The 12,125-nt window shown below is 48.3% G+C and overlaps 1 protein-coding gene across 1 annotated transcript; it reads right to left on the minus strand.

Annotated features, from left to right (window-relative positions):
* Window positions 1–660: 660 nt before the first annotated feature.
* On the minus strand, window positions 661–11,102 carry PIGR (polymeric immunoglobulin receptor). Its single transcript, XM_077775105.1, has 10 exons — window positions 11,060–11,102; window positions 10,026–10,370; window positions 8,006–8,659; window positions 6,394–6,726; window positions 5,506–5,829; window positions 4,412–4,586; window positions 3,928–4,049; window positions 3,165–3,296; window positions 2,983–3,041; window positions 661–1,955 (listed from the first exon to the last, which is right to left on the minus strand). The coding sequence occupies exons 1-10, from the start codon at window positions 11,100–11,102 to the stop codon at window positions 1,860–1,862; spliced, it is 2,283 nt and encodes a 760-aa protein (XP_077631231.1). The 3' UTR covers window positions 661–1,859.
* Window positions 11,103–12,125: the final 1,023 nt, after the last annotated feature.

A 12,125-nucleotide genomic window follows, 5' to 3' on the forward strand; every position in this document is an offset into this window, starting at 1 on the left:
GCAGGATAGAAGCCTGGGAAGCACTTTCTCCCAGAGAGAACTCTCATACACAGAGGCCCTGAGGAGGAGTNGCCAGAACCTAGAAATGGCCCTGGCAGACAAGGGGGTCCTTTATTTAATCACTGTCTCCCAAGAGACTCTGGGTCAAATATCCTGAAAGCTAAGTTATCATTTAACTAGCTTCTAGCTGATATTTCTATGGAAGGAGTTTACTCATTTGGTTACTGAATTTTGATTAATAGCCTATCTGGAAGGATACCTCAGGGAGATATAAGATTCAAGGTCACATAGTCCATGGATACTTAACCAAGACTTTTTCTTAACACCTAAGAGGAGCACAGTTATACTTGCTTTCAGTTTATTCCATTATAAATAGTCTTAATTATGTTCTGTAACACAGAGCTTCAGGTTCTCGGACATTGGTGTAGACCCCAAGCTATTCTCTTATTGATCATCTTGGTCCCACTTATAAGCAGTCTCCTACCCTTCCTCCCCCTCCTCTCCCTCCCCCCTCCCCCGCTGGGTCCAGCGTTGGAGGAGCAGGGAGCTTTGGTTTAGGCGCACAGTCTGGAGTGCCTGAAAGTGGTTACCAAAATAAAACACCCGGAAAGGGCTGTCTTGGAAAAAGAAGTTATGGGGACAAATGCAATCTGAGCCTCCTTGGTGGCAATCATGGTCTTTAATTATTTATTGAATCACATTTTTGATTTGTAAGCAAGTGTCAGCTAGTAGGTGCTGGTTGAAGTACAGAGCTCAGAGGGAAAAAGACCTTAAACCTTATTTGTTTGGCGATCAGCCCCTTCCCAGCATCATCAAACATCCTTTTTCCTTCCCTTTGGTTCAGAACTCTTCGCATAAGTAGCTTTAGGAGTGTCTGACCACTCTTTTATCCCGTTGGGTCCATTTGAGTGACAGAAAAGGAAAGAGTCTTCTTCCCTGAGGTGGGGCTTGTGAAAGACTAGTCTCCATTACGTTTTTCTCTTCCTCCTCCTCCTCCTTATTCTAGAACTCTGCCTCCATCAGGAGTGCAAGGGTCCTTGTAGAGAGATTCCCGGCCGAGAGGACAGGTAGAGGTACCAAACCTGGTTTTGACATTAGTTTATGCTACATGGTTCCCCTGAGCAAACCTCTTCACCTCTCATGTGAGAAAGGTTAGCACGTGTGTTTATGATTCCTTGTATATACACTCCTACTACATGACCCCTAAGGCCCCAGGACTCCAGACAGCTTATGATTTCTCTCCCACTATGGGCAGAGGTGAGTATACCTGATGAGGATTTCAGGTCTTGGTGAGTATAACTGTACCAAGAGGAGCCACAGTTTCCAAGGACTCCGTGATGTTTATAACAAGGCTGCTGGCTGGGTTTGCGGCCTTTCTGTCCCAGGGTCTAGAAGACTACCTTGGTTCTAGTGAATATCCAAATATGTATTTTCAATGAAGGAAAGAAGAAAAGATGAAAGAGAGGGGGAGATGGAGAGAAGGAGGGGTGGAGCAGAGAGGAGAATCCCTTTGAGAATCCCATTAGAAGGGTGCAGAAAAGCCTTCTTTCTGAAATTAGCTCCCCACTCATGTGATCTCTCTTCTTTCTGAGTGGTGCCTTCAAGATCTTAATTATCCTTCCACTCTTGTGTTCTTTTGTGAAAATAAGCTGCAGAGGGAACCCCTCATGGCATCAACCCAACCAGGATCAGTTAGGCCAAGCTTGGATTCACTGAGAAGGGACCAGCACACCCTCTGAGCACAGGTAGAAAAGTGGGGTGTGAATGCACGCAGTGAAGCCCCCTGGAGCTGAGGGCCCCGAGGATCAACATGATTCTGAAGGTGATTGTCATGGGTGGTGGGAGAGTGCAGCTGATGCCTAGGCTTCTCTGGGACCCCCCTGGACTTCAGCAGCCATGTTGTTGGTCTGGAGCAGGAAGGCAGTGTAGGCCATGTCAGCTTCCTCCTTGGAGGACTGAGGGGACAACAGGAAAGGAGTCAGTGTTTGGGGTGTTGGCTCAGTGGGTGGGGGTCGGAGGGAGGGTGGGCACTAAATGTCTTGAGTTCATAGTCTTGGCTTAAGCAACCCCAGACTGTTTTGACCCGCTGCTCTTAGTCTAGCTCCCCATGCTCACCAAGGATGAATTTTGAGAAACGGAAAGTTGCAGTTTCTAAAAATATCTCCCTCTGTCTCACTACCGCCTTCCGACACATGGAGTGGAACCACCCCTGTTGCCTGGGCCTGTCCCCGGAAGCTCTGCCCACGCAGTATGTGGGCAAGGTGGTCCAGGCTGCTATCAGCCATGGAACCACCAGCTCAAAGATGGAGCTTTGCACAACACAGGGCTGGAGGGGAAGCTGGAGGACTAGCTTAGTCCGCTAGTTGTTCCAGATTCAGGGTCTCCGTTGCTTCAAGGGAGAGTAGATATGATAACAAGCATTTACACCCTGGGGTTAACAGAGGGTAGAAGGAGGGTAATATGTGACCCAGAGTCAGAAGTCACCTCCGGTAGGAGTTCAAGTAATATGGCATGTGGTTGGAGTGGGGAAGAGCTTCTAGTGACTATCAAATTGCCCACTGCCAGCAAATGTCTTTCAGACCCAGACAAAAGGCTGTTCCTGAGCAAACTCTTAAAGGGGGGTGGGTGGCCTGAAGTCCACAGGTTCCACAGCTCCAGAAGACAACTCACCTAATCACTGGCATTTGACATTTGACCTTTCTTACTCTGTGGCCGAAGCTTCCATGCACTTCCTTCTGAACCCCCAGTCTCCCTCCCTCCTGCATGTTCACAGCCTATAAATGCAGCTCAGCTCCTGCACCTCAGCCACATTAACACCATAACCAGTAAGATACATCTTGCCCTCAAAAAGTTGACACTATCTTCCCTATTCTGACATGAGCCCCTGCTCTGAGGTAGTTTCTCCTGAGGTCTAACTACAGTCCCTCATACTGCACTTCCTTGTCACATAAGTGGGGCCGCCTTCTCCCTCCTCACTCTTACCCTTTTTGGCTTCTTGGGTTCTTCCGTCTCCACAGTGTTCTCAGTGGTGGCGCTGAACTCTATGTGAAGAGCAAGGTGGGGGGATTAGCCTTCACTAGCTTCATATTCCCACCCCAGAGGCAGAGTCAGGTCTAATTCTTGCTCTCCCAGGGGTTGGGCGTTCCCTTGAGTGAGGGACGTACCATCTTTTCCTCCGAGAGATGTTTCGTGAGTGACTTGAGAGGCTCCCATGTTGTCATTGGCACCAAACTCCCTGGAGTTCTCAAAGTCCGACATGCTAATGTCTGTCCTGTAGCTTCTAACCGAAATCCGGTCTGTCCAGGAGAGAGAGAAGTTGGTGTAGGGACAGAGGACAAATGTGAGCAGGACGTGCTGCCTCAGAAGGAGCCCCAAAGGATAGTTGGAAGGGGCAGTGTGGCAGGTTGCCCACCTCTGACTCTGACCCAAAGAAGAACGGAAATGATCAGAGTCTCCTTTTCTGTCCCTTCTTCACAGATAATCAAGATTCAATGACCCCTGATCTTTCATGCACAGTGTCTCATTCTGTCCTCACATCAGCCCTGTGAGACTGTTACTACTATCCCTGTTTTGAGCCCTGAGGAAACTGAGACATGAAATGGGGACACCCAAAGTCACACAACCAGTTAGTTCTCAAACTACGGTACAAGTGTAGTTCTTCCTGAGCTCCTCCTCCTGATAAGCCTGCCTCTAAACTTGGACCCTGAGCCATCAGAGATGACGTTCCAGAGACAGCAGCACTTTAATGTACGTTTTGGGTATGTACATCCCCTTATCTTTCCCCATCTTGCTTTCCCAGAACCCTTTCTTGGAGCCTATGAAAGAGAAGGGACTGTAACAGCCCCCCACACAGAGCAGCTAAACCCCTAACTGAGGTCTAAGGGCACAGGGTCGGAGATGGGGGGCAGGGGCATCCCGGGCACTCACCGACATTCTTCCTGTGCCGTGCTCTGAGCACCCCCACTACCACGGCCCCCAGTGCCAGCACCAGGCCCAGGGGCACGAGGGTGGAGACGAGCACTTTGGAGCTCCCGCCTTGTCCCGCAGAGCTGAAAGAAGGACTGAGTTAGTCACTGGAAGGGAGACCTGGGGTCCCAGGATGTGCTGGCAGGTTGGGTCTCACTGGCTCCTTCTTTCAGTCCCTCTTTTGATGTGGTCCCCTAGCTCTACTCTTCTAAGGAGACTTCTCAGACATGGCAAAAGCAAAGACTGGGTCTTCTCTGTGTCCCAGGCCTGGGAAATTAAACGGGATGGTGGACGCCACCCCAGCCACAGGAGAAGGGCAGAGGCCCCTCCTGAGCACAAGCCAAGGTGGTGGGGACTGCTCCACTCCCAGCAGGTTGGCAGGCTCTCCTCTGTGGTCCCCATGGCCCAGCCTCAGGTCCTTGTCCTCTGGGATAGTCTTCCTCACCTGCCCGTGTCTGCAGATGCTCCACTCTCACCAGCGGAGGCGCCAGTATCCTTCGCTGCTCTGTCCTCCACAGAAAACCCAGGATCCTGAATCACTTTGTTCCCAACCTTCCTGACACTTGACTCTACTGCCTGTTCACCAGGAGCAGCATTCGCTTGGCTGACATCTTGGGACCCTGGAGGAGGACGAGAGGGGTTGAATTATTGTTCTTTGTCTGTTTTCACTCCCTAGAGTTAGGGAATCCATGGAGTGAGACTTCATTAGCAATCACAGGGGCAGGGTAAAATCTCAAAGCTGTTAGAGTGGAGTCCCAGATGACACTAGGAGACAAGGGATGGTCCTTTCTAGCTTGTCAGATGACCTCTGTCCTGTTCATGCCAAATCCATTTCCATCTACAAGGTTCCATGGCATAGATCCAGCTCTGTTTCAGGGCTAACCTATCGCTTGGAGAAGGAAGGTTTTCTCAGCTTTGAAACCCTGCTCAAGGCCTGGGGACCGCAGGCCTGCGTGCAATAGTGCTGCCCCCTGGTGGCAGCTTGGCAATGGGTCCCTCAGTGAACCAGACTAGCTGCACTCAGACACAGCAGGATTTCTAGAAGGACTAATCATACCCTAGGGATAAAACATTTTATGCGACATTTTAAAAAGAGACTTAGGATGCAAACTTGCTAGAAGAGGTTGCCTTAATTTTCTTGATCAGATCTTGTACGTGAAGATAGCTGGCCCTCTTTTGAGAGTAGGCTTTGGCAGAGGATACTGCATGTGGTAGTGACTTTGGAATTTCTGTATAGAAGATCTCTCTTATGTAAAGAGCTTCAAAGCGGCCTGAAGCGACAACTACAGGACTTGTCTTGAAGCTGAGGTTATATGGCAAACCTATTAATATTTATTTATTTATTTTTAGTTTGTGTATTTATTTCAGATGCTCTTTTTAGAGGGTTAAATGGGACTACGTAGAGGCTAAATCTCCACCTGCCTCCAGTCTTTTATAACCAAACCTAGGGGCCACCCCTGATGGAGAAGCCTGTAGGCAGGAGCCTTTCTCTGGTGTCACCGGGGGAGGGGGGCATAGGCCTTGCCCTCAGAGACTTACCCTTTACTCTATTCTCGACTGCCACGTAGACAGCCATGGTCTCTCCATATCGGTGGCCGTCCTTCACCCCACACCAGTACCAGCCTTCATCCTCTTTGGCAACTGGGTTCAGGGTCAGGGAAATGATCTGGCTATTCTGGTCACAGTTCACGAAGGCCTGGCTGGGGCCATCGTCTTGGGTGGGCAGGGTCTTGCACCCTTTGTTACTCCACTTGCACCAGTATTTCTCATGGGGGTAGTATTTGCATGGGAAGTGGCAGGGGAGCTTGAAACTCTCTCCCACAAAAGCAGTGACGTTCTCAGGTACCTTGAGGCTTGGTTCCCCTGGAGCAGAGAGGGAGGGAGAAATAGGCACACAAGTTGGCATCGGCGATACCGCAGGGAAGTGACTGTGGTGAGGATCTTTGTCCACAGCCCGTGTCCTCTCTGGGTAGCATTATAAATAAATGCATGATACTGAATACATAAAGAATGTAATGATGGGCCTATGTCATGATTATTATTGATGACCCCATACATTAATCGAGTCTATCACAAAATACAGACTCTCGGCTTCAGTTTGCTTTCCTTGTTCCTCTCTTCTCTTCTAGACTCCATATAAAGAGCCGCACTCTACTTCAGCTGATGCCATATATACCGTGAAAGAGGCCAACATTCTTGATAATAAAAGGTGCTCTGTGTGGTGGTTTGGAGAGTGTGGCGTGTGCACAGAAAAGGGCGCTTATAACAATTATGAAAACATGACCTCTCTGCAGATGGGCTCTCTCCCAAGGTCTGTCCCATCAGCATGGGATGAGTTAGGACGAAGAGTGCTTCGGGGTGATGTTGCTGCAGGCTGGATAATCCTGGGGCTGCCCCTCCTCCTTTTTGCCCCAGTTCAGCTCTTACCTTCAACAACCTTGAGCTCCACCGTGGACCTCCAGCGAACATCCTTATTGGTCAGACACCAGTAGAAACCAGCGTCCTTGGTGGTGAGCTGGTTGAGTATGACCGTGTAAGTGCCATTGCCTGGCTCTTCGTATAGTGCGAGCCTGCCTTCATACTGTTCATTAACCAGCCCCTCACTCTCTACCAGCTGCTGGCAGCTGCCGTTTGGAGTATTTTTCCAGCGACACCAGTACTTTAGGCTGTCTACTTCCTTAGGGTTGTAGGGGCAGAGCACTGCCACAGAGCCGCCGACCACACCTTTCACCACAGAGGGAGTATGGGGCATCGTGGTCTCTGAAAGTACAGATGGAGATGGAATTTCAGAACATAAGCAACATGGTCTGGGCAGTCTCTTCCCCATGGTCTCAGCCAGAGTGGGGAGTGAGATTTAGACTATTTACCTCACTCTCCTTAGAAAATGAGAAAGACTTTCCTAATGTCACAGAGCCTATAGCTGGAGCCATCCAACCAGTCTCCAGTGATCTTCACCAGTAGCCTGGGCATCTCATTTTCTTTTCCCACCTTACTCTGGGCAGAGAATAGAAGGAGTTTAAGGAGACACTATCAGTCCTTGAACTCCTTAGGCTTCTTACAAAATCTGTCCACATGTAACTATTTGTCTGTTTATTAGCTCGTACCATAAAAAAGGAGATGGTTTTTCTCCAAATTCAGAAAACATATTTAGAATGGTATGACTTAAAATATAAACTAGGTAACACAGAAGGTTTAACTGGTGATGACCCTGAGGGTCATCTTAGTAAAGGATGGCCATTCTCCAATAAGCTAAAGCTGAGGTTCAATGGGGATGCTGAGCTATGAAGATGCTGAGGAATGTGATGAGGACTGAGCCGGGTATAAAAATGATGTGCAGGGAATGTGAGCCCCTTAAGGAAAAGTCACAAGACCAGGGACATTGAACTGCAAGTACTGGTTTGCTGTTTCTCACGAGGGTAACTCTATACAGGATGCTCCCAGGTGAGAGGGAGCAGGGATTTAGTTATTTCACTACCTTGCTGGCTTGCCAAAGTAGAGCTGCGTAGGCCAGATGATACAGAATAAAAAATGACCCTATGAGGTGTTGAGGGGGAAATTTAGAGGCTGGGGTACTGCCTTACTGGGAGAGCTCTGAGACCAAGATGAGCCAAACTTTCTCCCATTTGAGTGTGAGGGATGAGGTCCCATTCTGCTCAAAAGACAAAGAGAAGGGACAGGTGGCCCCTGCAAGCCCAGAACTCCATGCTAAGTCCTCATCACGGCTCTCTGAGACCCAAATGATCTACAGGTTTTGCCTCAGTCAAGTGCCTCACTCTCCTCTCTGTTAATCAGGGACAGCCATCGAAAGGCCTTTAATAACCTAATTAGTTATTACACAAGTAATAGGTAGTAGGTAACACAAGGCAGAGGCTGTGTTTTCTAGCTCTCCTGTCCAGCTGCCCATGGAGCATGCAGTTCAGGGTTTGTCAGGGAGCAGACATTGTTGACTGACTGATGGATACTGGATAGACTCACAGGGTGGGAGCCAGCCCTCCTGCTGGGCTGATGCACCTCTTCCCCTCCCAGTCTCAGGTCTCACCTTCATTGACAAAGAGTTGCCAGGCCTGGAAGGGCCCGTCTTCATGAGGTTGGCCATCAGAGTGGGCTCCACACAGGTAGTGCCCTGCATCCTCTTTCCTCAGGCTGGTGATATGCACCTTGAAGAGGCCTTTGTCCTCGGGACTGAGCAAGATCCTGCCTTCAAAAGCCTTAGCCTTCTTCCCCAGGGTGTTGATGACCACGTCGCAGTTTTTCCCATTGCTCATCCGGCACAGAAATTTGGCCACATTTTTCATGTCAGAGCCCAGGGAACAGTCAAAGGTCACGGAGCCCCTCAGATCTCCATAAAGCAGTTCAGGCTCAGGCTTTAGCACTTGGAGGTCAAAAGTGTGCTTATCACCACTGGAATCATCCCCAGCCTGGCAGGTGTATATCCCAGCGTCGCTGAGGTGGACTGGTTTGATAATGAAACTGAACGCTAATTGACTAGTACCCTGAATAACGATATGTCCTCTGTTTCCAAAGTTGGGGTTCACATACCCATTGGAGTCAACAATTAGGACACAGTTCTGGCCTGTCTTCTTGCACACAGACTTCCTTTTCTCAGAATTCCCATGCTTGAAAGGGCAGGTGATGGTCACTGGTCTGCCCAAGTCAGCTACGTAGACTTCAACGTCATTTTCGACCCCAGGACCTACAGGACAGGGAGCAGGTGGCAATTTGTGATTTCACTTTCTTGAAACACAGGGCTGCTCAGTACTCCCAGTGAGGGCCTGGGTGTGCCTCTCACCTTCGGAGCTCTCCTCCCCAGAGGGACACTGTCAAAATATGTCTTCCAAGACTCAGCCTCATTGCTGTCTCCTCCATGAAGCCCTCCCTAAGCTGGCACTAATCTCTTCCTCCTTTGTGATCTCTTGACACTTACAGCTGTATCTCTTTTACATCTGATCTTGCATATAGTTAATTATGTTCCCCTCAGCGTGGAAGTCCCTTGAGAGCAAAGACATCCTTTACATGTTTGACTCCCATGCAGTCCCTAGCACAATGCCTATGCATAGGTGCCCAAATTAATGTGTGCTGAAATAAACAAGATAAATATAAGTATAGGGTGTTGGATTTCAGTGTGTTGAGATGGAGTTTCTAAAATTTACAACAGTCCCAACATGGAATGGGCTGCTTTGTAAAGGAATGAATTGTTGCCATTTAAAGTATATACCTGTGGTCTCCAGTGTCTGGACATCCTGTATAGAGTCAATTCCAAGCTGTCCTCAGCTCTTAAAATTCTCCCATTTTATGACTGTATATGACCACCTGAATGAACTCTTCATTTAGTCCACAGATAATACTAGGCACGTCCCAAAGGAGCAAAACATATCTCTAAGGACCCCTCCAGTTTTCATCCCTTAAAACCTCTTTCTCTCTTAATTTCTTCTTGATTATCTAATACGCCTTTGTCCTTCAATCTTGTCAGACAGATCTTTCTTATTTTTCTTTTTCTCAAGTAGAACAGGCTTGTTCAGTGGCCCACTCCTTCAGGGCCCTGGTCTTTGGGCAAGAACTGATCATTTAATTTATGCTGAGGGTGTTGATAGACTAATGGATACCAGGTAAAAAATGCATTTTGAAAGAAGTCTTCCGGTGCCCTAAGGTCTTGATCTGAAGGGTGCACTAATGGCAGGAATTTAAGGATCTCTATAAATCTCTCCCTGGTTTTTCTGTCCCCCTCAGTTCAAAGCCCTCTTGCTCCACCTGCCACAAACACAGTGAGAGAACTAGTCCTTCTGATGCTCTTCTAAGCTACAGCCTTAGTAGAACCCTAAAATGGTATAGGCCCTGAACACCTAGAAAGTCCACCCACTACCCCCAAGCAGGTCTCATATGTCTCATTTCTATGTTCTGTTATGAAAAGCCCTTGCCTCTGGAAGGAGGCCTCACAGCCTTCTCATCCCATGCCAGGGAAGTTCTTCCCTCTCAGGAAGTTCTTCCTGAAGCCCTCCCATTGCTCCTGAGATGAGCCCCTGTCACTTTCCCAAAGGAGCTCAAGGAGCCTAGGTTCTTACCCCGGCTGACCTCCAGGCTCACATCAAAGTTCAGGCCTCGGCTACTAATGCCCAGACCACACTTGTAGCGTCCAGAGTCATTCCGGGTGAGATGGCCAATATTCACCACAAATGTGTTGTTCTCGGGGAAGTTGGTGAGGTTGGCTCTGCCCTCATAATCCTTGGAGATGTAGCCCTCCGAAGAGAGGAGGGTTGTACAGCGGCCATTGGCTCCCTGGCGGCACCAGTACTTCCGGGTATGCCGGTTGACAGAAGTGGCTGGATAGTAGCATGTGATGGTTGCTGAGTCACCTTCCACACTGCTCACCTCCTGGGGACCAAATATGGGACTCTTCATAAAGACCACTGTGGGGACAGAAGACAGAGGTTTTCTGAGGCCCGAGGAGGTGAAGCCTGCTGAAAGGATCCTGACAGCTCACCCCGAGGAGATGAAATTTTCCTCCTGAAACATGTACCTTCCGTGGGTTATTTGCTGTATACTACAGCTGGACAGTTGTTGTGACTGGGTGAAGTGATTGATTAATCGGTATTAAATTCTAATTGTAACTCATTAAAGATCATCACTGTAAGGACAATGGAATGGCAAATTTATTTAATGATATCCTTTTTCATTAAAAAAAGCCACTTTGTAGGGTGCTATGCCATTGAATTTATTATCCATTATTTTCTTATGTTTCTAAAAACACTTTCCAGATCCTTTCTTTTTTTCCCAGCAAAAATATTGACAGCCAAGAAGGATAAGTTATAGCAACTCTTAGAGATGCCTGGGTTAAGGCCAAGATCTTTTTTTTTTTTTCTCCTGGTGAAGACCTTCCACCAGACTCCTGGCCTTGAAATGAGGAATTGCCATTCCTGTCCCTGACCACCCCCATCATTCGGTCACCTATCTATTTCCAGACGTGACCTTTCTGTATCGTCTGTCCGACTCCTCCTCGAAGGAGTGCAGGTTTTGAGAGTGGCATCCCTGCGGATAGGGCTTAGTGCTCCCAGGGAACTGGATCCTGGAGGGGTGGGCAGGGGCCTGACAGACGCACCTGGGAAGACAGCCAGCAGGCAGGTGAGGAAGAGGAGCCTCATCGCTGGTGGTTTTCACGGGGCTGTGCCACCCAGGCCAACTTCTTTCCTGGGGAGCTGAAAGACAATAGCACAAAGTATGAAGCTCTTGTGTCTTCCAAGACTAAGTGGGCCTTAAAGTTCCTGAAACACCTGTTCGGTTTTGTAGCTCCAATAACTGACATAAATCCTGTTGCAAGAATGAATGGCTCCGCCTTCCCCATTACAGCTCAAAGTCCCCTTACCTCACAGTATTTTTTGTTCCTTAATAGTTGTAAGTAGAGTTTTGTCATCTCAACTAAGCTGCATGTTTCTTTGGGATAAGGACACAGGTGCCATTTTTTTCTATATCCCTGTCTGGGAGTCATGGTCCTGGGCAAGATCCATAAGGTCTCAGGAATAGCTTTCTGGATGATTGGTTACCACCAAGTGGCCCCATCTCTCTGTTTCAGCTGCCCTCCCTACATCCCTGGCATATTTTATGGTGTGTTCATATAAGTAAACCGAGACCCATAAAGGAGGCCTGGGAAGGATAATAGTTGTATGTGTAACAATGATGGTGTCTTACCATGATCTCTTTCCAAGCACTGTGTTAAATAATGTACATGTATTATCTCATTTAAACTTAATACCTCCCTCTGAAATGGATGTCCTTCTCCCCATTTTACATAGGAAGAAATGAAAGCTTAAAGTTAAGTGCTTTTCTTAAGGAATTAAGTGTGAGGGTGGGCAGGGTCTTGGGGCAGTGGATGGGGCAAAATTTGAACCCAGCCTTGCAGGACTCCAAAGTCAAAGCTCTTCACTTCTCCCGATGTACTGCGTCGCACCCCAAACACAGCTGTAGGCTTATCCTAGTGCTCATTCCTGTCACTTGTAGAGCCCCCATTGCGTATCACAGCATTGTCATTTATGTTTTCACTGGAGCTTTATAACTTCCCTGTAACTAAGACAGAATGGATATGATTACAACCATTTTATGGATAAGAGAATCAAGACCGTGAGATGCTGAGCGATAGGCCCAAAATTTCCCAGAGACTTGGTCATGGG

Source organism: Crocuta crocuta, unplaced genomic scaffold (genome assembly GCF_008692635.1).
Source record: "Crocuta crocuta isolate KB4526 unplaced genomic scaffold, BGI_CrCroc_1.0 scaffold207, whole genome shotgun sequence".
Taxonomy (NCBI): domain Eukaryota; kingdom Metazoa; phylum Chordata; class Mammalia; order Carnivora; family Hyaenidae; genus Crocuta; species Crocuta crocuta.